This window comes from Cervus elaphus, chromosome 1 (genome assembly GCF_910594005.1).
Source record: "Cervus elaphus chromosome 1, mCerEla1.1, whole genome shotgun sequence".
Taxonomy (NCBI): Eukaryota; Metazoa; Chordata; class Mammalia; order Artiodactyla; family Cervidae; genus Cervus; species Cervus elaphus.
This window is the reverse complement of record NC_057815.1, coordinates 32109854-32133319: the sequence shown is the minus strand read 5'-3', so window position 1 is coordinate 32133319 and position 23466 is coordinate 32109854. Positions and strand designations below refer to the sequence as shown.

The 23466-nt window shown below is 39.0% G+C and overlaps 2 protein-coding genes and 1 non-coding gene across 6 annotated transcripts in view; 1 reads left to right on the top strand and 2 right to left on the bottom strand.

Annotated features, from left to right (window-relative positions):
- Positions 1–18477, bottom strand: part of ATM (ATM serine/threonine kinase) — a 143409-nt gene extending 124932 nt beyond the window's left edge. Inside the window, exons 1-5 of one of the 3 annotated variants that reach the window (XM_043898403.1) lie at positions 18253–18477; positions 17835–17977; positions 6205–6300; positions 6010–6122; positions 3374–3519 (exon numbers count right to left, since the gene is read on the bottom strand). In XM_043898403.1, coding sequence (XP_043754338.1) covers positions 3374–3519; positions 6010–6122; positions 6205–6276 — 331 coding nt within the window. In that variant the 5' untranslated portion in view covers positions 6277–6300; positions 17835–17977; positions 18253–18477. The remainder of the gene's footprint in view (positions 1–3373; positions 3520–6009; positions 6123–6204; positions 6301–17834; positions 17978–18252) is intronic. The other 2 variants (XM_043898421.1, XM_043898411.1) reach the window with 2 other exon arrangements.
- A 254-nt stretch (positions 18478–18731) lies between these two features.
- The window catches only part of LOC122691674 (protein NPAT), a 53501-nt gene continuing 48766 nt past the window's right edge, over positions 18732–23466 (top strand). The window contains exon 1 of one of the 2 annotated variants that reach the window (XM_043898373.1): positions 18732–18896. In XM_043898373.1, the coding sequence (XP_043754308.1) occupies positions 18860–18896 (37 nt within the window). In that variant the 5' untranslated portion in view covers positions 18732–18859. The remainder of the gene's footprint in view (positions 18897–23466) is intronic. The other variant, XM_043898381.1, reaches the window with a different exon arrangement.
- Positions 22829–22971, bottom strand: LOC122703849. Its single transcript, XR_006343630.1, has one exon. It is a non-coding gene; the product is annotated as a U4 spliceosomal RNA (small nuclear RNA).

Below are 23466 nucleotides of genomic sequence, written 5' to 3'. Positions count from 1 at the left end.
AACCTCAAGAAAAATATGTTAAGGACGCTTGGAACAGCAATTGTACGAACCTCCTTCTCATAAAAGAGTGATTAGAAAATTATGGCCCTTGGGGCAAAATTCAGCCAACCATCTGTTTTTTAAAACAAAGTTTTATCAGACCACAGACGTATCTATTAACTTACATATTGTTTATGGCTACTTTCATGCTAAAACGGCAAAGTTGAGCAGTTGAGACAGAGACGACATAGCCTGCAAAATTCAAAAACATTTCTATCTGGTCCCTTTACCAATCTGCTAGTCTGCCAAATCTGTAGGATTATATAACAAAAACAATCATTCACTCTATCCTTAATAATTCACAATTTCTGACATTAGACCTAAAATGATTCAAAGTTTCTTGGTGTTTTTAATAAAAATCTGAATTTATTAGAATAAGACATTAAGGAGACTACTATTTACTTTGAAAAGCAAAATTACTTTAAAGTCTTATAATAGCATTTATTGCATACAAATATATAAGGCTATAATTTTTAGTTTTATTTATTAGAGGTCCTGAAAGTTTTGTATATATATACACATATATACATTTTATATAATATACATATATATATAATGGATATATTCTTAAAGGTAACAAAATACATTTAAAAATTACTTAGTTATTTTTGTTACAGTAAATCATGCTGGTGTCACAGCTGAAATTTTTCATATTTCACTATTAACAACCTTAAAATTGCATATATATTTTTTGTTGTAAGCTATGAACAAGTCATTATGTACATCTGAATATATACTAGTTTAGGGTTTTTTTATGATAAGACTAGTTGTATTCAGTATATAAGTATGGTAAATAAAAATACACTGGTACAACTAAAAAAATCATTGCTCCTTGGCCTTTTGGCTAAAATATTATTTTTACTAATGACTTGTATTATAATTTTAGAAATCTGGCTAATGATGAAATGCACAATCATAATATCCTCTGCTGTAACACCCTGTGCATTTCTCTCTTATAGTCTTTGTAACATTTTCTTAACTATAACTTCTGTCATAGTTGAACAATATTTGCTTACTGGTTCCTTTCCAGCTACCTCTTTTTTTCTCATCTCTGTTTCTTTCATCAAATCTTAGATGTTAAGCAAGTCTGGCAAAATTTAGACACGTGTTAAATTCCCATCAACCCTCAAACCATTTGAAAAAAAAATTTAAGAAGTGAGATAACATGATAGTAGCAGCCTGGTCTTGTTCTGAGTTTAACAAAAACTCGAAAGAAAAAAAAGCCTTAAATAAAAATACACTTTACACTTCATCTTAGCCAAAAGGCCGAGAAGCAATTAAAAAAAAATACACTTTAAAATGTGATCCCCATTGTTAATTTTGCAATAGAAGGGTTTTTTTCACTTTAAAGCAAAATTCTAAGCTGCATACTTTTCTGATGGGCTATGAATGAGCTACAAGTATCTTTCATTCAATCATAAACTCTGTAAGACCAGATTAAGATCTATTAAGAGCCCAGCAGTAGTAGCCAAGAATACAAAGTTTAATAGATACAGAGAAAAAGCAGGTTCAAAAACATTTCAGTGTGGTTTTCTTTTGTCTGCGCTGCAGTCTCTTCTCAGGACTTGGAGCTATCCACATGAAATGGCATCTCAGAGGACATAGAAAACTAAATTTTTGCTAAAGCCATTGTCTTTAGACTCAACTTTCATCCTACCATTCTGAAGTATCATTTACTAACAATTCTATAACCTTCTACTTAATAATGTTTACCCATAATCGGCTTTTCTGATTCTTAAACTAAACTTGGCATCACAAAGTCAATTTCTTATTTGTGAAGAGTAAACAGTTTGAGTCCAAGTTCCTAAACAAATATTTCTGCTTCTAGCTTTTTAGCATTGTATGACAACCATTTCCTTACAGAAAGCAATTTCTGTATTCTGGTTCAAAAATATCAGCTTTTCAAAACATTAACCGTGTAAGGATAAAATAAGAGCCATGCGGCTCATCAGGAGCAAAAAAGAACTTGTCTTTTTTTTTTTTTATTTATAATAAGCACGGGGCTGGTTGAGTATGGGTTCTGACTGCCAAAAAAGCTAATTGATCTTAGAATGAATTTGTTAAAGTATAGAATAGAAGATATCCAAGCCCTGTTCCACTCCATACCAATCAGAATACGCCTATAACACTGAGTCCCACACGTTTTAAGAGAGAGAGTTAAACTGAAGATTTAGAAAAGTGATACAAAAGTAGGCCATATGAGCTAAAGGAAGCAGGTCTGTTTAGCTTATAGAAGAGGACTCAGAAAATATCATGTCTAACTTCAAATATCTCAAAGGACGTCATATTAAAAAGATTAGTATTTTTTGTATTATCTCAGAAAATAGAAGCAGTAACAAACAGACAGGTTTTCCCTATGAGAACTCCTCTAAGATAGAAAAGAAAGTCTCAAAAGGTATGTTTAATCATTGAGACCATCTAAGTGCCAGGGATATATAGAGGGGATTCAGGAAAAATGGGTAGATGAAATAATTTTTTTTTTCCCAAGCTATAACAAGTAGATTCCTGCCACGCCAAGTCCATAACTGAGGTCCTGTTACAGTAGCCTCTGGAAACTCATTTCTTTCTAAACTGCAGCTGATACAGAGAAAAAGGAGGATGTAATTCTGTCTGCCAGCGGAAGTGGAGGCAATGGAGATCGCATTTCAGACCCAGTGGCCGCCAGCAGCCTAGACACCTGCATGTGACGAAAGGATGGGGATCCAAGAGGAGCTGAGAGGTGAGTTAAGTGTTCAGATTTAAAAGGCTGATCAAACCATCCCTCAAGCTACAAAAGCACCTTTGAAAACCATGACATTATCTTTTGGAGTAAAAAAAAAAAATTGTTAATTAGTCGCTCAGTCATGGACTGTAGACGGCCAGGCTCTTCTGTCCATGGGACTTCCCAAGCAAGAATACTGGAGTGGGTTGCCATTTCCTTCTCCAGAAATGATATTTTTTAATTCTTTCAACCCTGAGATCCTATCATTCTATGCTTGTATAACAGGCTTCCCTTGTGGCTCAGCTGGTAAAGAATCCACCTGCAATGAGGGAGTCCTGGGTTCAATCCCTGGGTTGGGAAGATATCCTGGAGAAGGAAAAGGCTATCTACTCTAGTATTCTGGCCTGCAGAATATTGTATAGTCCATGGGACTGCAAAGAGTCAGACATGACTGAGTGACTTTCAAATTCACTTTTTCACTATGCTTGTATAAATTCCTCCAAATATTTGAAGCTATAATAATAAAAATCATTATATGTACTAGAAATCAGAGTTAGTACTCAACTTTTATCTCACCCTATTCAGACCAAACTCATGAAACAATAACCCATTAAGCCAAGTAACAGCACTTACTTTTATTTGCACATTTGATGAAGAATTTGACCAAGCTACTGATTTCTTGCATCTTTTTCTGCCTGGTGGCTTGTGTTGAGGCTGATACATTTTGTCTTGCTGTTCTCAGACATTCTGTTTCTTTCTGAATATATTTCTGTAAAAACCTTCAAAAACATGAAATGGAATTCCAGAAACTTGTTAAATACTAACATTATTTTAATAGTTTCAAAATGTTCTTCATGCCATCATAAAGAGCACTTTTAAACCACACTTCTTCAAACAATGTACACTAACCAAAACAATTACATTTCCAAGGCCAAGCCCTCAACACCAATTTAAAATCTGGTCTACAAAGTTCTTAATCTGTTAACTTCCATGATTTTCTACTGCTTTCCTGCTTGCTTTCTCATTTATCATTAAAAGCTTGCAAAACAATTAAGGGCTCTCAATTCTTTCTCACCTCTTTCTGCTATTTAGTACATGACGTGTGTGTGTGTGTGTGTGTATTACATAACCTACTATTAAGGAAATTAAAATGGAGGAAGTCTTGTCCAAGCTTCAGCAGCAACAGAATAGGCCTTTCACCTGCTTCTGATCTGCCTGGACACTGCCTCGGTTTCATACCTGCCTGCAATTACAACAAGCCAGGGGGCACTTTAGATAAGAAAGGAGTGGGTCTTGGAATCTCTTATGCCCCTGAGGACCTGGCCAGTCCCCCAGGGTCTACAAAGTTTTATGACTCACAAGGTGAAACCCATTGTAAAAATTAAATCAGGGTTTCATTTGCGCATGCAAACTGAAGATGATATCAGCTTATGGCCTGGGATTATAAGCAGGAGCCCCTAAACTAGCAATTTGAAGTCTCACCCATGGGGTGGACGTACAGCCCAGGACCTTTTCCCAATTGGGACTCCAGATTGCTATTAACAAGGGACTTCCCAGCACTGTTTAAGTCTGAATGTTGGTTGGCCCAATTTGGTGATGTATGTGCTGTTACTCTTCTCTATTATTTCTATTTCTGTTCTTTTAATAACTGCAAGGAGATCCAACCAGTCCATCTTAAAGATCAGTCCTGGGTGTTCACTGGAAGGTCTGATGTTGAAGCTGAAACTCCAATACTTTGGCCACCTCATGCGAAGAGCTGACTCATTTGAAAAGACTCTGATACTGGGAAAGATGGAAGGCAGGAGGAGAAGGGGACGATAGAGGATGAGATGATTAGATGGCATCACAGACTCAATGGACATGAGTTTGGGTAAACTCTGGGAGTTGGTGATGGACAGAGGGGCCTGGTGTGCTGCGGTTCATGGGGTTGTAAAGAGTCGGACACAACTGAGTGACTGAATTGAACTAAAATTAAGTTAAATAATCATCTATTAAAAGTTGAACTTATTTATTTGTAACAAGTGACTTCTTTTGTTAACAAATCCTTTGAACCTAAGACAAAAGTAAAACTTTCAGCAAAATAGGAACCTCCTTCCTAAAGAGTTGGTAAGGTTCCTAGCCTTAATTTAAATGAAGTCTGCCTATAAGATATTCATGATTAGCCAGGAGTGTTAGGTACTCAGATGGCCTACATGATCATCTTATGCAAAATATTCATCTTTAGATAATAACTATATTTGTTATATTTGTTAGGCTTTTCTGGGGACTCAGTGGAAAAGAATCTGCCTGCCAATGCAGGAGATGTGGATTCAAAACCTGGGTCAAGAAGATCCCCTGGAGAGGAAATGGCAACCCACTCCAGTATTCCTGCCTGGGAAATCCCATGGACAGAGGAGCCTGGTGGGCTAGAGTCCATGGGGTCACAAAAGAGACAGGAATAAGTGACTAAAACAACAAAAATTATTTGTGGTATCTGAAATAAAGTAAGGAACCACAGGAAAAGAAGTATGTATTTTTCATGTTATCCACAATGAAGGCCATTGAGGACAATGGTCTGTCTAGTGCCAAATAAGACCTAAAAAATAAAATAGATTATCTATTCTAAACACTCAAGAATGGATATACACTCCTATTTCCCTAGACTGAAAATGTTCTTTCAAGTTTATCAGTATTCTACGTTACTTTAAAATACTTTATCTTTCCTAAGTCTTACCACCTATTTCTAATTATGAATGGATTTCATAATTGAAAATTATACCTTTTATATAAAAGCATCAATTCTGTTTGCCACTCCAGTCAAGTAATGAATTGTATCTTTCCAAAGCATGAGTTTTGTGTTTGTTACCTGCATTCATATGGAATTTTTCTAAAATTCCTTTTTATTTTTTATTATATTTATATATGGCAGTTACTTAGAGCAATATTTAAAGATGCCAAAGTTATAAAGCACTTAATATAACTTAATTTTACTCTCTAATTTGAAATAAAGTCTTATGAATGAAGTAATATGAAAGAAATTCTCTGTCATATTGAGTGAGATATGTCAAAGATATTTTATTGAACATATAATTCAAAAATCTTAACTATTTTATATGAACGTCCTTTAAAAATTATGTTTCAGATAAATACTGAGCATCAATTTCCTATGCAAGGCACAATGATATACAGGGAGCAAAGATAAGCTGACCTATATACACATAAAAATATCACAACAGAAATAAAAATGAAAGAGAAAAATAAAGACAGAAAAAAGAATTAGAATCGAATACCTAAAAACAGCATCCCAATTCAAATATTTCCCTTGTTTGGAATCTGAATGCTGATCTAAATGTCGAACAGTTTCAGGATCCTGAATCAGGCGCCTAAATTTCTCAATCTCTCTCTGAAAATGAAAAAGAACAAAATAATGAGTAACCAATCACACATTTGTTTCAAGGAAAGATTAAATGTAAGTAACTTATTACCTTTCGCTCTGTAGCTCTATCAAGTTCTAGTTGACGGCAGCAAATAAGCAGATCATTAAGTGCTAGACTCATGATTCAGAATTTCAGAAAACATATCTGTAAAAAAATAAATATATATGTAAAATTATTTCAGATTGTGGTATTATATAGTTAGATCTAACTGTATAACTAGAGGCATATTACAAAGCATAATGATTTTTCTTAATATTTCCATATTTAAATGATTTTCTTAGAATATATCAAAACAAAGACTTAACATGCAAATGTGTTCAAGGTGCAGCAGGATAAAAATAAGAAATGTCTATTTTATTTTATTGTTCTGAGACCTCTTCTAAGCAACATGACATTTATATTAAAATATAAAAGATGAATAAAAAAGACTGTCAGGCAAAGAATAAGGAAAAGAGCACTTAAGGATTTAACACTAACTGAACTATTCAAAAGCACCCTTTCTTATAGTGACTTGCCATTTTGCTGAACCAAAAGCTCAAATTGTGTTTTTGAACTGATATGTTAAGAGGTTCTCAGAGCTAGTAAGCCCTGCCAAACACTTACATCTCAACTGGATTCATGGTTCTCATTTAATACATAAAAATAGAGGAAAATTATACTATTGTTACACATGGAAATGAAGGAAATTACATGCTATAGTGACAACCTTGTAAATGTCAAAGGTCAACTATAGCTTACTATGCCTTAATGCCATTGCAGTAGACTTCCTTTCAGATTTTTTGATATAATCAAACCTTTCTTTGATAAACTTAAAAAATCTTTCAAGAAAAGCATTGTTTTAGTATTTCTGAGCCTTTTTACAAAGAAGCTTCATTATTGTTACTAGAAATGTTTATAAACAAAAAAAATAATGTCCCTATGTCTGTCTATTATATCTACACTACACATACATCTCAAGAGGAAAAAAGGAGGGCTGAGTCCTTTCCCCATCTTTTCACCTAAGTTCTCAATCTTTCAAGATCAAGCATGTTTTTCTCCCCTAGCTTAATCTCACAGAATCTTAAAACTGGGAGGAACTGAGAGGCCATTTCCAGTCTTCCTACGAAGGAAGAAATTTCTCCAACAAAATTACTACCCGCTCTTTAGACACTCAGGATAAACTACCTCTATTGGCAGATAGCTCTAGTTGTCTTCTCCATTTATATTCAACAGTTGTTTTGATTCCTTTATCCCTATTACAACCTCCTTCCAGTTCAGTTCAGTTCAGTCTCTCGGTCATGTCCAACACTCTGTGACCCCATGGACTGTAGCACACCAGGCCTCCCTGATCATCACCAACTTCCAGAGCTTGCTCAGACTCATGTCCATCGAGTCTGTGATGCCATCCAACCGTCTCATCCTCTTTTACCTTTACAATCTCTTTTACTGTGCTGTATAATATAGGCCATTGATTACTTGATAGCCTTTTTCATTTGACTCTATACTTCTTGAAGACAAGAACTGTTGTTTTCATTTTTCCCTTACAGTTTTATCAAGAACTCTCCCTTCTTGCTCAATTTTAGTTTAAGCCCTCTTGAGTCAATAAGGAAAATAAAATTGGGATTCTAACCAATGAAAACACCTTAGCAACATCCAAAGAACCATAAAGGCAGGCACCTATATTCCTAATATGTTATTTGTAATGTGAAAAAAATGCATGCTTACTGAACATATGACACTTTCAAGAAATGGTGGCTCTAAAGTTTTTTTTTAAGCTGTGTTGACTTTGCTTTCCTCCCTATCCATCTCTCAGAGGTTGATTATTCTCAAGAAAACAAAGCAGTTCAGTATTATCTATATAAATAGGAAATGTTCCTTCACTGATACAAGCAACAATATTTATTTGGCAACTACTGTGTTCAAGGCACTACACTAGGGGTAGAAACTTGAAGAACAAATCCTACCTTCATGGAGTCATAACCAGTTGGGGAGAGTAACAATAAACTGATAAGTCAATGCATAATTCCAAATTGTGACATATGCCTCAGAGGAAGCAAATACTATTTATGGCCACCTGAAGAGAAGATCCAACTCACTGAAAAAGACCCTGATGCTGGGAAAGACTGAGGGCAAGAGGAGAAGGGAACAACAAGGATAAGATAATTGGATGGCATCATAGACTCAACAGACATGAGTTTGAGCAAACTCAGGAGACAGTAAAGCACAGGGAAGCCTGGTGTGCTGCAGTTCATGGGGCCGCAAAGAATCAAACATGACTTAATGACTGAAAACAACAATAAAGAAATAAAATTTATTTTTTATAAACTACTAAGGAAAATGTATCAGAGGAGTTTACAATAAAGCCAAGATCTGAACGAACCGGTGCCAATCACTGAAACAGTTAAGAGAACCAACATCTTAGAAGGGACTAGCCTAGCCAAAGGTTCCTAAGATGGAAAAGGCAAAGAATGTTGGAGTAACTTAAGATGACTGGAGGAACTAGAGTAGTTAGCTAGAGTAAGAGCGTCACTAGATAGAGTTTAATTCAATTAATACATTAATCCACAACAATTTAGTTTCCACTCCCAACATGCCACTGGTATGATACATATTTCTTAAGTAATAGCTTCTGAATTGGCAAATCCATTGTCCTTTTCTGATCTCAACCAAGTTGATCCCTTTGCATAATTTGACAATGATGTTTATATCCCATCTTCCGGGATCTAATTCTGCCTTTGGCATGCCATTCTCATCTTAATGGTAAAAGTGTGGGCTCAGTGGTCACTGTACTAGTTCATATCCTGGTCCTGCCACTTAAAAGCTGCATAACGTTGTTGTTCTTGTTGTTGATCAGTTGCTCAGTTGTGTCCGACTCTTTGCGACCCCAGGGACTGCAACCCAACAGGTTTCCCTGTCCTTCACCATCTCCCAGAGCTTGCTCAAAGTCATGTCCATTGAGTCGGTGATGCCATCCAACCATCTCATCCTCTGTCATCCCCTTCTCCTCCTGCCTTCAAACTTTCCCAGCATCACGGTCTTTTCCAATGAGTCAGTTCTTCACATCAGGTGGTCAAACTATTGGAGCTTCAGCTTCAGCATCTGTCCTTCCAATGAATATTCAGGACTGATTTCCTTTAGGATGGACTGGTTGGATCTCTTTGCAGTGCAAGGGACTCTCAAGAGTCTTCTCCAACACAACAGTTCAAAAGCATTAATTTTTCAGTGCTCAGCCTTCTTTATAGTCCATCCTCTCACATCCATACATGACTACTGGAGAAACCATAGCTTTGACTAGGTGGACCTTTGTCAGAAAAAAAAATGTATCTGCTTTTTAATATGCTGTCTATGTTGGTCATAGCTTTTCTTCCAAGGAGCAAGTGTCTTTTAATTTCATGGCTGCAGTCACCATTTGCAGTGATTCTGGAGCCCAAGAAAATAAAGTCTGTCACTATTTCCATTGTTTCCTCATCTATTTGCCTTTACATGCACTTTCCCTTCTGTCTGGAAGGCTCCTAGCACCCTGCAGAGCAATTTAACACCAAGGTCTCACCACAAATGGAACTGATTTTCCCAGGTTCAGTTTCTACAGAACCTCATCTACTCCTCTACCATCACAATACTCTTCTATCACATTTTCACTCTGAATTGTAATAGTCTTTTTGCTTATCTATACCTGGTAAAAACAGCAGCCAACACTCTTGAATGCTTACTGTGGAGCCCTAAACTGAGGTCATAGGTATGGAGCCCTGTACCAAGGTCACAGGATAGAAATTTCTGCAACTGATGAAGCCCCACAGCCACTGTTGCCATGAGCCTCTGTATCTAAACCAGCCAGCACCCTGACCCCATTTCTGTAAAATACCCACTCTATAGCATCCTAACCAATCACCTAATGCCACCATTCCAGTAGGAGTTTTCTGTCTTGAGGCTATAAAAATTGGCTACAAGCCTGCAAAAGTGTTCGGCTCTCCCTTGAGCCAGCCCACTGTTCTAATGGCCTCTCCCACTCTACTTTTATTCTCCTCTCATTCTTACTCGTGTCTGGAAATTCTTTTCCAACCTGTGCACAGACCACGACATTTTTGCCTGTGTGGGGACTTGGGGTCTCTTCCCCCACCTCCTGGCCTCTCATTTCTCATAGGGATCTCTGCAAACAGGGCCAAGTGGCTGTGGAGGCAACTGAGGTCGTCTGGCCAGGATTACCCACTGGTGTATTCCAAAGGCCCCACTGCTCATGGCATCCCAGTAGCTGCCACCCAGATGGGTGAAGGTCTCTCCTTTTTGACTCCTTTCTGAGGATTAGGCCAACCAATATTGTGTGGGCATAGGCCAGGCACTTAAAAGCCACTATGGAGCCTGTCACATGAAGACACCCGTGTGAGGATAAGGGAGCCATGGAATGAATCACACCACAAGGGCATCCACCCCCTAGCAAGACAACTTCCATGCTTCATGTCAGGCACATAGTGGTTGAATCAAAACAGAGCCCATTGCCCCCTGGCCACCGCCTCCCCAACAGGATCGTAAGGTGGATTCCTCAGCCTATCTTCCCTGTCACTTTCACTTCTTTCCTTTTTAGTCCGGATTGATTTACAGGAGCCTAGGTGTTGCCTCTAAGCCACTCCACATTTCAGGGAAATGCCAAATGGTGAATGCCAAATTCCCGGTCACTCCCGAGAATCTTTCTCTGCCCAGGTCACATGGTACCTTAGCTGAACAGTTCTCAGGGGTTACCTCTCACTGTCAGATGCACCTGTTGGGACGGTCAGTCATTTTGTGCCATCAGTCACACGGAGAGATCACTGGAACAAAAGGGACACCTTTCTGTCAGCTGGTGACCCTCACTACACCCATTCTATGGCATGTAGGCTAACAGTGGGTTCGGGTACATCCTGGGAGCCTCTGTCTCACTCACCCCTTGGCTACATTCTCTGGAACTGGAAAAATTTGACCCAGCAAAAGGCCTGGACCCAATACAAACTGGGGGGACCAAAAAAAAAATGTTCTCTGAATGGCACACTAGATTGTAGCATGATCCTTCAACTTGATCTCTTTTGCCAAAATCAGGGAAAGGACTCAGACTTTCCTTACGTTCAGTCCCTCATGGCCCTTAGTCAGAATCTGGATTTCAGGGGCTTACGCTGCATGTGTCTTTCTGTTGCTTTCCTATCCCATTCCCCTCTGCCCCCTTCTCCATCAGATTTCCTAGACGACCCCTACTCAACCTTTCCTATCCACATTTGATATCTATTATTGGAGACTAGGAAAGGATTCTGAGGTTCCCTTTGGTCCAGATCTTTCTCCTATATTCAAAAGCCTGAGGGATCAAAAACTCTCCTGAACATTCTAGAGAATCCCCTTCTAACTACTCCTGTCTCTCAGGGTGTGGAGGGACCAAGCTTCCTTTCCTACCCTTGCAAATTCCCTTACTCCTTCAGATTCTTCTGATCAAACAAGACCCCACTTCTCCCAGACAGGCAATCCAAGAATTTTATCAGCTGATCTGTCCGTGACATGAGAGTCAATTTGAGCACTATTTGGTCTATATTTTAGCTATAAAACTATCACTACAGAAAGGAAAGATGATTTTTTGACACAGGATGGCCATATATTGTTTAGACTCTGGAGAAAACTGGTTAAAATGAAATTTTTTTCTTGGAAACTTGCAAAAACAGTTCTTTTTGCATATGCAATTGAAAACAACTAGCTTGTTAAAAAGGCCTGCCTAGGGAAAAGCTTGATTTTAACCTTTGCCATGTCCTTGATACACAGTCTACTTTGCCTGAGACCTAAGCCTTGGTCAAATTAGAACTTCAAGCCAAGAAAAAAAAGCATCAAAGAGACATTTTAAATCTTAACTAGAAAACTATGAGGTCTCTATCTGTCCCTCTGGATTTATGTATTTCTCAGTGTGTATCTTTATTTTTCGATAATACTGAAGTTAAGATGTAAATGAGCTCTAATTTAATTGGCCTAAAGAAAAGTAATTGCTTACAAATCAAACAATTCTAAATACAAGAGAAACTTAACTGAATGAATCTGAGGTTCACGTGAAATGGGAAATATTCAATATTAAGTATCTAGTATTAATGTTTGTTTGCTAATCTAATATAGACATGTCAAGTCATTAACATTAAGTATAATATTTTCATTGTGCTTAGGTTTAACATAAGTTAAATACTGTTGTATTTTATATCTGTCACAAGTTTGTCAATAAGGAAAGTATCTTGAGTGAAGAAACTTCTAAAAAATAATATGCAAATGATATGAGCTTTTAGATAAACTCCATTAGGAATAAATATACTTTAGAAATGTATGTCTAAAATAGTCTCTCCAAAAAAAAAATAAAATAAAATAAAATAAAATAGTCTCTCCAGATTTTGGTAACCTGAATTTCTACAGTTGTGCTAAACTAAGTGACAGAAGTTTATTGAATACCTAGATCATTTCCAAATAAAATAAGATTGTGAAATATTCATTACTGAACACTAACTTCCTTTTACAGAGAAACTAAAGAGATTTGGGACTATTCATAAACATGTTTGGTGCTACTCTGAGATGTTTTCTATAAGAAAGCAAAGGTTTTTTAGAAATTATCACTGATATTTATGCTCACCAATCTACAGAATGCTAATATAAAGGTCAGTTCTTGGTTGCTTAAGAAAAGTAGGATGTATGTTTTTAATAAAGAAGGTATGAGGAATGAAATTGCATTTTATGAAGGGAAAAGGAAGTAAGTCTGACTTACAGGTGGTTGTTTCAGGATGCAAGAACAAAGTAATGGGTACAGAAAGTGATAAGAAGTTCTGTGGAAAGTGGGCCCTGAGAAAAGTTTTGTGCATGGTTAGGACTAAGTTTAAAATAAATTTAAGTAAATTTGCTTTTAAATGAAGTTAAATGCTGGTGCAAAAACTTAAATTTGGCCTTTCTCTCTGTTAAGAGGACATACTTTCTTCAGATGTTGAACTGCTTCTAATAATAAGATTTAAGTTTCTTTACCTCTTAATTGATCTGTTCTATCTGTTCCTTTGAAATCCTTTTTGCTACTTTGGCTAAGTGAATAACTATTGTTTCACAGTGACCAAAATGATCCTATCTGACTGTTATAAACCCTTTTGATATTTATTGACAAAACTTCCCAAATGATTTGACTTTTAGCTAATTTTGGGATGCTTCAGAGGGCCCCTGAGATGTTCCAAAAAGAGATATTAAATTACTTGGGTTCATTTGACATGTTAAATTATATGGGAAGTACTGTTGGAGGAATGATGAATCTTCTCAGGTTATATTGTATAGTTGATGCTTCTACTGTAGTTATCCTAAACATTATGTGAAATACATGAAAATCTGATATGTCCTGGTAAAATGTCAGTTATAATTCTATTACCTACCATGTTAAAGTGTTACATGTCACAGCAATGACCAGGTTTCTTTGTCAATGGCAATTTAATCAGATTTTAAACATGTTTTCTGTAGTTTCACTCTGATGTCTTTGCAAGAATACTGCTACTTCAAGATTTATGGAAAAGATTTTTCTAAGGTTAACCAAATAAACAAATTTTATTATTAACAGTAAGCTGGTACCAGACTGGAATTTGGTCTTCTCTGTTAAGAGAAAAAGTTTTCTTAGAATACAGATTTTTCTTTCTGTTTCTCCCTTTCTGTTTTCCAGAAAGAGAAATTAAGGAAACAATATCATTCACCATTGCAACAAAAAGAATAAAATACTTAGGAGTATATCTACCTAAAGAAACAAAAGACCTATATATAGAAAACTATAAAACACTGATGAAAGAGATCAAAGAGGACACAAAAAGATGGAGAAATATACCGTATTCATGGATTGGAAGACTCAATGTTGTGAAAATGGCTATACTACCCAAAGCAATCTATGGATTCAACGCAATCCCTATCAAGCTACCAACGGTATTTTTCACAGAACTAGAACAAATAATTTCACAATTTGTATGGAAATACAAAAAACCTCGGATAGCCAAAGTAATCTTGAGAAAGAAGAATGGAACTGGAGGAATCAACCTGCCTGACTTCAGACTCTACTACAAAGCCACAGTCATCAAGACAGTATGATACTGGCACAAAGACAGAAATATAAATCAATGGAACAGAATAGAAAGCCCAGAGATAAATCCACATACCTATGGACACCTTATCTTCGACAAAGGAGGCAAGAATATACAATGGATAAAAGGCAACTTCTTTAACAAGTGGTGCTGGGAAAACTGGTCAACCACTTGTAAAAGAATGAAACTAGAACACCTTCTAACACCATACACAAAAATAAACTCAAAATGGATTAAAGATCTAAATGTAAGATCAGAAACTATAAAACTCCTAGAGGAGAACATAGGCAAAACACTCTCCGACATAAATCACAGCAGGATCCTCTATGACCCACCTCCCAGAATATTGGAAATAAAAGCAAAAATAAACAAATGGGACCTAATGAAACTTAAAAGCTTTTGCACAACAAAGGAAACCATAAGCAAGGTGAAAAGACAGCCCTCAGAATGGGAGAAAATCATAGCAAACGAAGCAACAGACAAAGGATTAATCTCAAAAATATATAAGCAACTCCTGCAGCTCAATACCAGAAAAATAAATGACCCAATCAAAATATGGGCCAAAGAACTAAACACACATTTCTCCAAAGAAGACATACAGATGGCTAACAAACACATGAAAAGATGCTCAACATCACTCATTATCAGAGAAATGCAAATCAAAACCTCAATGAGGTACCATTACACGCCAGTCAGGATGGCTGCTATCCAAAAGTCTACAAGCAATTAATGCTGGAGAGGGTGTGGAGAAAAGGGAACCCTCTTACACTGTTGGTGGGAATGCAAACTAGTACAGCCGCTATGAAGAACAGTGTGGAGATTCCTTAAAAAACTGGAAATAGAACTGCCATATGACCCAACAAATACCACTCCTGGGCATACATACCAAGGAAACTAGATCTGAAAGAGACATGTGCACCCCAATGTTCATCGCAGCACTGTTTATAATAGCCAGGACACGGAAGCAACCTAGATGCCCATCAGCAGGCAAATGGATAAGGAAGCTATGGTACATATATACAATGGAATATTACTCAGCCATTAAAAAGAATTCATTTAAATCAGTTCTAATGAGATGGATGAAAATGGTGCCCATTATACAGAGTGAAGTAAGCCAGAAAGATAAAGACCAATACAGTATACTAACTCATATATATGGAATTTAAAAAGATGGTAATGATAACCCAATATGCAAAACAGAAAAAGAGACACAGATGTACAGAACAGACTTTTAGACTCTGTGGGAGAAGGCGAGGGTGGGATGTTCTGAGAGTATAGCATTGAAACAAGTATACTATCAAGAATGAAACAGACCACCAGCCCAGGTTGGATGCATGAGACAAGTGCTGAGGGTTGGTGCACTGGGAAGACCCAGAGGGATGGGATGGAGAGGGAGGTGGGAGGGGGGATCGGGATGGGGAACACATGTAAATCCATGGCTGATTCATGTCAATGTAAGGGAAAAACCACTACAATATTGTAAAGTAATTAGCCTCCAACTAATAAAAATAAATAAATAAAAGCATGATTACTAGGAAAAAAAAGAATACAGCTTTTGATCACAGATTGTGAATTTCTTTGCCTTTAAGTGATTTATATGTTTCCAAAATCTTTCGTTACTTTGTTAAAGTAAATAAGCATTATTTCACCATGATCTATAAAAATTATGGTAGATGTAGACAAAGCTCATTCTACATATACAAAAATTAACCTGTCAATTTAAAACACGGCAATAGTCCACGCAAAGTATGGTCCACTCAAATCCACCCTTTGAGCGTACCACTCCACTCAAAGAGTCTACGCAAAGAGTCAGACATGACTGAGCAACTGAATTGAACTCAGTCTACTCCTAAATTGGGGAATTAAAAATGGGTGAATAACTGCTAACCAGAGTCAGGGCTAAGGTAAATCCAAGATGGCCACTTGGATTTTCCCAGCTCCCTGACAAACCTCATTTTTATTTGATGGATTAAAGCCTTCTCTGGCTACAGGATTAATGTCCTCACAAATGGAAAAAAAAAAAACACAACACTATGCTTCACTGAATATTAAGTTCTAGCTTTGTTAATTAAGGTCTATTTACTAAGACTCACTTCTAAGATAGTTGTTATATTGCTAAAAGGTTTAATTAGATTGACACCAAGCTATAGTCATTTAACAACTAAGTCAGATGACCTGGGCATATACCATGCTATACTTTATGCAAGTTCTTGACTTAAATTCTTACTTATGAACTTACTAACAACTGCTAGCTATATTATATTCTATGTCAACTGTTTCAGAAACTTGTTTCTTATGTTACCAAATGAATGACTAAGCCTATGATAAAATGCTGATATGCAGTTCCATATGAGATCAACTATTTTAATAACGTAACTCTAGACACGGGAAGAAGTAACAGGAGGGAGTAATTTCCTGGACCAAGAGGCTAGTAAAACATGGGTGGTCCAGAGACTTTTGCTACTCACGAGGCCTGGTCTAGTACCAGCACACTGAGTGACCTATCAGTGGAATCTTCACTAGACTTGGGAATGAGTCTTCCCAGCATCGTGGGACACAGTGGCCATGAAATGCCTCCAACGTATGGTCAAAAATGTGGCTACGAAGGGGCCCTGCTGACTGAACACTGGTAATTGCCAGCTGCCTCTACAAAAATTAAATCATGACCACTACAAGCTGCTGACCTTCAATAGCCCCTAAAAGAAGTTCAGGGTAGAGATCAGAATTAAGGCACTCTGTTCTGGGAAAAACTGGAAGAACAGGCCTTCAGATAGTCAGATGTTTTCAGGTCAGGATTTTTATGAGCCCAAATTCTTGCATTCCTAGAGAAACACTAATGTTACGGACCAGTGTCTGGTTCTTCTGGTGAGCCCCTCAGCAGTTTTTCTACTTCTATTAATCTTTGGGCCATGTTTCTTTAACTTTCTTGTTAAGTTTGTTTCTTCTAGAATACAACAAATAAATCTCCAAATAGTAATACGACTAGAATATCCCCCAGCCAACACCCAGACAACGCTGAACAAGCTGCCTTATCATTTTGTGGACTCTCATCTCCCTCTGTAAATGCACCCTGGCAGAAAGTGGGCACTGGGACTCGGGACCCCACAATGTCCCTGCCCAGCTTGAAGAAGCCCCACTCCCCAGTGACTTGGGTCCCCAGGCCAGAGACAAGGATAAGGTAGGCAGACAGGCAGTCATGAACAGGGTGTTAAGGGGCCAAAGTTTGGCCCATAAATTAAAAAAAGGGCGGAATGTGGAGCCCTATACCAAGGTCACAGGATAAAAATCCCTGGAACTGACCAAGCTCCATAGCAACTGTTGCAATGACCCTCGGGATCTAAACCAGTCAGTACCCTAACCCCATAATATGTAAGATACCCACCCTACTATCCACCCAAAAGCATCCTTACCAATCACCTAATGCCACCATTCCAGTAGGAAGTTTCTCTGTCTTAAGGCTATGGAAACTGGCTGCAAGCCTGCAAAAGCGTTTGGCTCGCCCCTGAAATGGCCAGCTGTTTTAACAGCAGCTGCCACTCTAATAAATTTCATTCTCCTCTAATTCTGCCTCATGCCTGGAAATTCTTTTCCAACCCCCACACACACCACGACACTTACCACAGGATAGAATTACCATAGGCTAGATAGTACACAGTCAGCCGACAGTCAGAATTTTGAACTGGAGAGTGATTCCAAAGCCCAAGCTGTTACTCAGGAGACTGCAGTTTAAGCCTCTACAAATTGCTCGCTGATTAAAACTGCTAATTATGAGAGGGGAGAAAAAGATGATTAGTCAAGCCATCCAGTTACATCTGGACTCCGGAAGGGGATGAGCAAGAAGGCTGAAGACTAAATACGCCAGGAGCACGATGGGTGGGCAGAAGAAAGCCATAAGGACAGGGGGCTAGGCTAGATGAGGTAAAGAGAAGAGGAAAGGGCCGCTCTGTAGGCGTGCGTCTGGAGGCAGGGGCTGAATGGCTCAGATAGGACTGAATTCCCCAACGCTGAAGCCACTGAGCTTCTTCCGCGGCCCTACCGTTGGACTCTGCCGAAGTGGAATCTGTGTAAGCGGTGATGTCCGCAGCCTAGAAGCCCGCTCAACTCGCCTCCCGCAAAGCCCGAGCAGGCTGTCCCAGCACTATTCGGCTTCCGGATCAAACCTGGAGTGATCGCGCAGCGTACGTTTCCAAAGGAAGCACTAGAGCGAACTAGCGCCGGGGCACTGTTTGCCCACGCTGTCCCAACACGCACGCTCTGCACTCCCAAGACGCGCCTCCCCAAACACAGGACCCGTCTGAGGGAAACGCGCGTGCGCCCTGTCAGCCAATGGCGTGCGGCTCTGCGTCTGCCGCTCGCCCTCTAGCGCCGGCTCAGCCTCTCCGCTCCCGCCTTCCCGCCCCGCCCCCATCCAAATGTGAGGGCGGATGTGACGACAGCTCCAAGTAGAACGGAGGCGGGTTTCTTTTCGGCGCCTTTCTTTCTCCGGCGGAAGCGATTGGCTGGCGTGGAGCGAAAGAGGCGGGACAAGTTGTCGCGGGTTCAGTGCCGCCACTGGAACCGGGAGATGCGGCGCAGGGGCTGTCGCTGTGTTGGTTTTTATCCGAGTCTCGTCTCTCACTACGGTTCCTTCTGCGGCTTCGATCATGCTGTTACCTTCGGACGTAGCCCGGCTGGTATTGGGTAAGCGCCGGCGCGGGAGGGAGGGGTACTGGATCAGGCTAAGCCGGACGGAAGGACCTTTGGAGCCAGAGGTTTTTCCCAGGGTGGGGAAGCTGTGGGGCTTTGCCTCCCCACCTGCAAGTTCAGACTGGCGGTGAATCTTCTTCAGTGGGAGGCTCGGGCGGTTTAAGTTTCTTTATGTGTGAATGCTCCACTCTTCCGAGACTCTGTGGCGAGGGGCGGCTGAAGAGAAACTCCGGGTGGAACACCTGAGGCCCGGATTTGGAGGGAAAGTCAGGCCTGCACACTCAATTAGAATCCTGCAGGGGAGTTGCCTACGTGATGGATGGACTACGTGTTCTTCAACCTTGGGCTCACTTTCCCGTGTCAGAGCTGGGGCCGAATTAGGAAAAATAAAAGACTTCCCAGCCACCCAGCTTTAGCGAAGGACCTTTCTGACGGCCTTCTCATAACTTGCCTTTAGAGCGACGAATTTGGAACGAATGAAGTGATCCTGCCTCTCTATCCCCCAACCTCCTGCAAGAAGACGTAGAATGTAGAGGTTTGAAACGCCAATTGCATACTTTTAAGACAGCAGCAATTCTTTTTTTTTTTTTAATTAGCAAAACTTTTCACTGGAAATGCCTTCCAGTGGAACGTTTTCTAGTCCTAGTTTTTCCTCAGTTTGAAGAGTGACACTGCCAGTTGTCAGGGTGTATTGTTTGTGCAGGAAACGGGTTTTGTTGTTTGTCCCCTGAAAGAATAAAGAGTATTGTATTGCTGGGAATGAGAGCCACATAAAACTCAAAACCGGAGCCAGATTTACAGACATCATATGTGAATGGTTAAATGGTAAACATCTGTTCTAAAACTTGCCTTGGTATCTAAAGGCCGTTACTAACATTATTTTACTGTCAGAAAAATCCATTTCTTATTCCCTTTTTAAAGTATTCGGCCCTGTCCAAAAAAGAAAAAAGTTTTTATGCGCAGACTCTTGACAAGCACATTTTGCAGGAAACTTTAGAGGGTAATGGTTCTACCATCTGTTTTTGGAGAAAATAATCACTTAAATTTAAACTAATATTTTGTTAATGTTTGGTTAATCTTTTGCACACTTTATCAGAACTGAATATTAACAGTTAACCTACATCTAAGAAGAAAGCTGTCTATCTTGTAATTGTTATATTAATTAGGCTTATTTGTCAACAGATCCGAAGTAGACTCACAAAATTCACAATAATACTGACATACTTTTATTATGGTAGCTGTCCTGTTTGCTTTGTGGGATGTTTAGCAGCATCCCTGGCTTCTATCCATTAGATGCCAGCAGGGACCCAGTTCCCGCCTTCGCCCAATTGTGAGAATAAAGTAAGTGTCCAAATATTGCCAGTATGTTTCCTGGAGGGCAAGGACCACTGGTCTTAAGAAAGCAGTACAATTTTCTAACTGGAATACTTTAAACAAATTTGTGAGTATTCTCCTAGACTTCCTCCTCTGATAAAAATTAGTCATTGTTTCTTATCCTAAAATTCTTATTTGTCATTCACAGTCCATTTTTATTGCCACCAGTACTAACAGTATGCATCCCATTTCTCCTTTGGACTCTTTTCGTAGTTTCTCATATAGTCTTGCAGTTCATCTTATTTATGGTTACAAAAATCTGCCTAAAGCATTAACACTACACCTCCAGTTCTAATAGTTGAAAGAGTTGTTCACTTACCAAAAATTTCAAGTTGTACAAAAGAGTATATACTACCAAAAAAAGCAATTCTCACCACTTTTGCTTTTTCCATTTAGCATTATCATGTCACCACGGAGATCTATGAGTCACAAAACTTAGTAGCTTAAAAATTAAGAGTTTTATTCTTTGCCCATGATTCTTCTGTCAGTACCCCCTCCCTCTCAGTACTCCTTTAGTCCTTCTCATTGTTGCCCCTTTTGTTCGTCATGTTCTTGCAGCAAATCTTTGGTTGCTTAGTATGTTCCAGGCACTGTGCCAATTGCTAAAAATAGAGTCTCCCCTTAGAATTTACATAATTAGGTTTTTTACCCTTTCCCACACATACCAAAACACTTTCCTAGACCCCCACCTCTTATTTTATCTAATGCTCTATGTTACCCTTTCACAAGTCAAATTTATTCAAAGAATAAGCTCTGCTTAGTTACTGTACTTCCTTACTTAACTTTCAGTCTTCAACATATTGCACTGACTTTTGTACCTCACTGCTCCATTTGAATAGCCTTGCTACTCAGCTATATCCAGCTATTGCCTTGCTAGAATTTCTTTAAATATTGTACAGTTATATACATCAAAGTGCCATTTGTTGTTTCTGGGCCACCCGTTTTGGTTTTATTAGTATGTCAGACAAGGTATTCTGCGGACCTGATCCTACAAGTCTCTTTTGCTTGATCTCAAGTTCTCAACATGTGCCCTATGCCCCAGGCATTCCAAACTACTTGCAGTTTCTACAGATACTCCTGTTAATGTATTTTGTTCCCTCTGCCTGCAGTGTTTTTCTTCCTCTCTTCCTAGTACACTTGTATTTAAGGTTCAGGTCAGTTGTAATCTCAAACTGTTTCCAGCAGGTACAGTTAGTACTTTCTCCTTACACGCTCTGGTGGCATTGTAGATTACTTGTATCATACTCTTTCTTTGTTTTATTGTAGCTGTGTGTTTACTTATTCTTTTTTTTTTAACATGAAATTTAACCATTGTAGCCATTTTTATAATTCTGTGGCATTAAGTACAATCATATTTTTCTGTAACTATCACCATCATTCACTTGTAGAACTTTGCCTTCCCAAACCAAAACTTACTTTTTGACCTATTTAGTATTCTTCGTTTGTGCGTGCTCAGTCATGTCCGACTCTTTGCGACCCCATGGACTATAGCCTGCCAGGAATTTTCCAGGCAAGAATGCTGGAGTGGGTTGCCATTTGCTACTCCATTCAGTATTCTTATTCTAGCATTAATGTACGGGCTTCAAGAGTTGTGGGAGGTCCCAAACTATCTGTGAAGTTTTATGTACAGGTGGGGCATTTTTTATAGGTAAAGTATCCAAAACTTTTCTTTAGATTCCTAAATAAATTTGTTTCTTTCTGTATGAGTCAGCATCCATTCCAGAAAACTGAAACTAATCTGAGTATTTAGCATGGAGGAATTTAATGAGGGAATTGGTTACACTGGTGAAAAGCTAAGAAAACAAGCAGCTTACATGAGCCAACCTGGAGGGTAGTAAACAGCAGGAAACCACTCTGATAATCAGGAGGACAAGTAGAGATGAAACCCAGAAGCTGGTTTCACTATGTGAAAACTAGAAGGTAGACTTGTCTGATATGGGAGCAGTAGTAGAGGAAATTCTACGAGGGCAAAGAGGAAGTGGGAGGAAAAAAACCATGGCTCCTAGTAACTACCCTCCAGTCTCCCACTGGTGCTTCCCTTTGATTGAACCCAGTCAGAAGCTAGCTGACATGGAACCCAGGAAGTTGCCTGCAGCGGGGTCAGGTTTCCTGTGCTACAGTACAGAGCAGGGGAAGCAGGAAGAGTAGATTTGAAGGCAAACAACCAGGACCAGCATACCCCACAAAAGTTGAAGAGCCACTGGTTCTATTCACCTTTACATCACTGTATCACTAAGACATAGATATTTAATAAATATTTACAAAGGTGTAGCTATGATCATGCGGAGAAGGCAATGGCACCCCACTCCAGTACTCTTGCCTGGAAAATCCCATGGATGGAGGAGCCTGGTAGGCTGCAGTCCATCGGGTCTCGAACAGTCAGACACAACTGAGCGACTTCACTTTCACTTTTCACTTTCATGCATTGGAGAAGGCAATGGCAACACACTCTAGTATTCTTGCCTGGAGAATCCCAGGGACGGCGGAGCCTGGAGGGCTGCCGTCTATGGGGTCTCACAGAGTCGGACACGACTGAAGCGACTTAGCAGCAGCAGCAGCAGCTATGGTCATGACTTTCCCCTTTGTCAACTGAATAATATCTGTCATTTATTCAGATTCTTTTATTTTTTTCAATTAGCAGTAATCGCGCCTTGGACAAACCTCATTGGCTACGATACTGCCACTGCGCAAAGCTATTCAGATTCTTTTATTAATTCATAATCATATGTCATTGCTGACATTTACAGCATTTTATGATCCTTGGCCCTTCTGTGTTTTCAGTTGTATTTCCAGCTATTCTTCATCATAGATTCTGTGCTTCATTCAAACTAGGCTTGTCCTTCAAATGTGCTCCATCTCTGCTTTCCATCAGCTTTGTTGACTCATCTCTTCCTTGAAACATGTGTAATATTTCCCAAGTCAGTTTATATTTTCTCTAGCCCCTATAAAATAAGTCTAATTGTTTTACCACCTTTGCTTTTTATTTTATTACAGTTATTTGCATATATTATCTTCTGGGTCCTTGTAGATTATAGCTTCTTTCAGGGAGATTTTCTTTGTTATTTGTGGATCTAGTACTATAAAGCACTGGAAGTTAAGTCTTAAGATCTTAAGGACTTTTCCTGCAGTCTAGCAGTTAAGACTCCACCCTTCCATTGCAGGGAGTGCAGTTCCATCCCTGGGCAGGGAA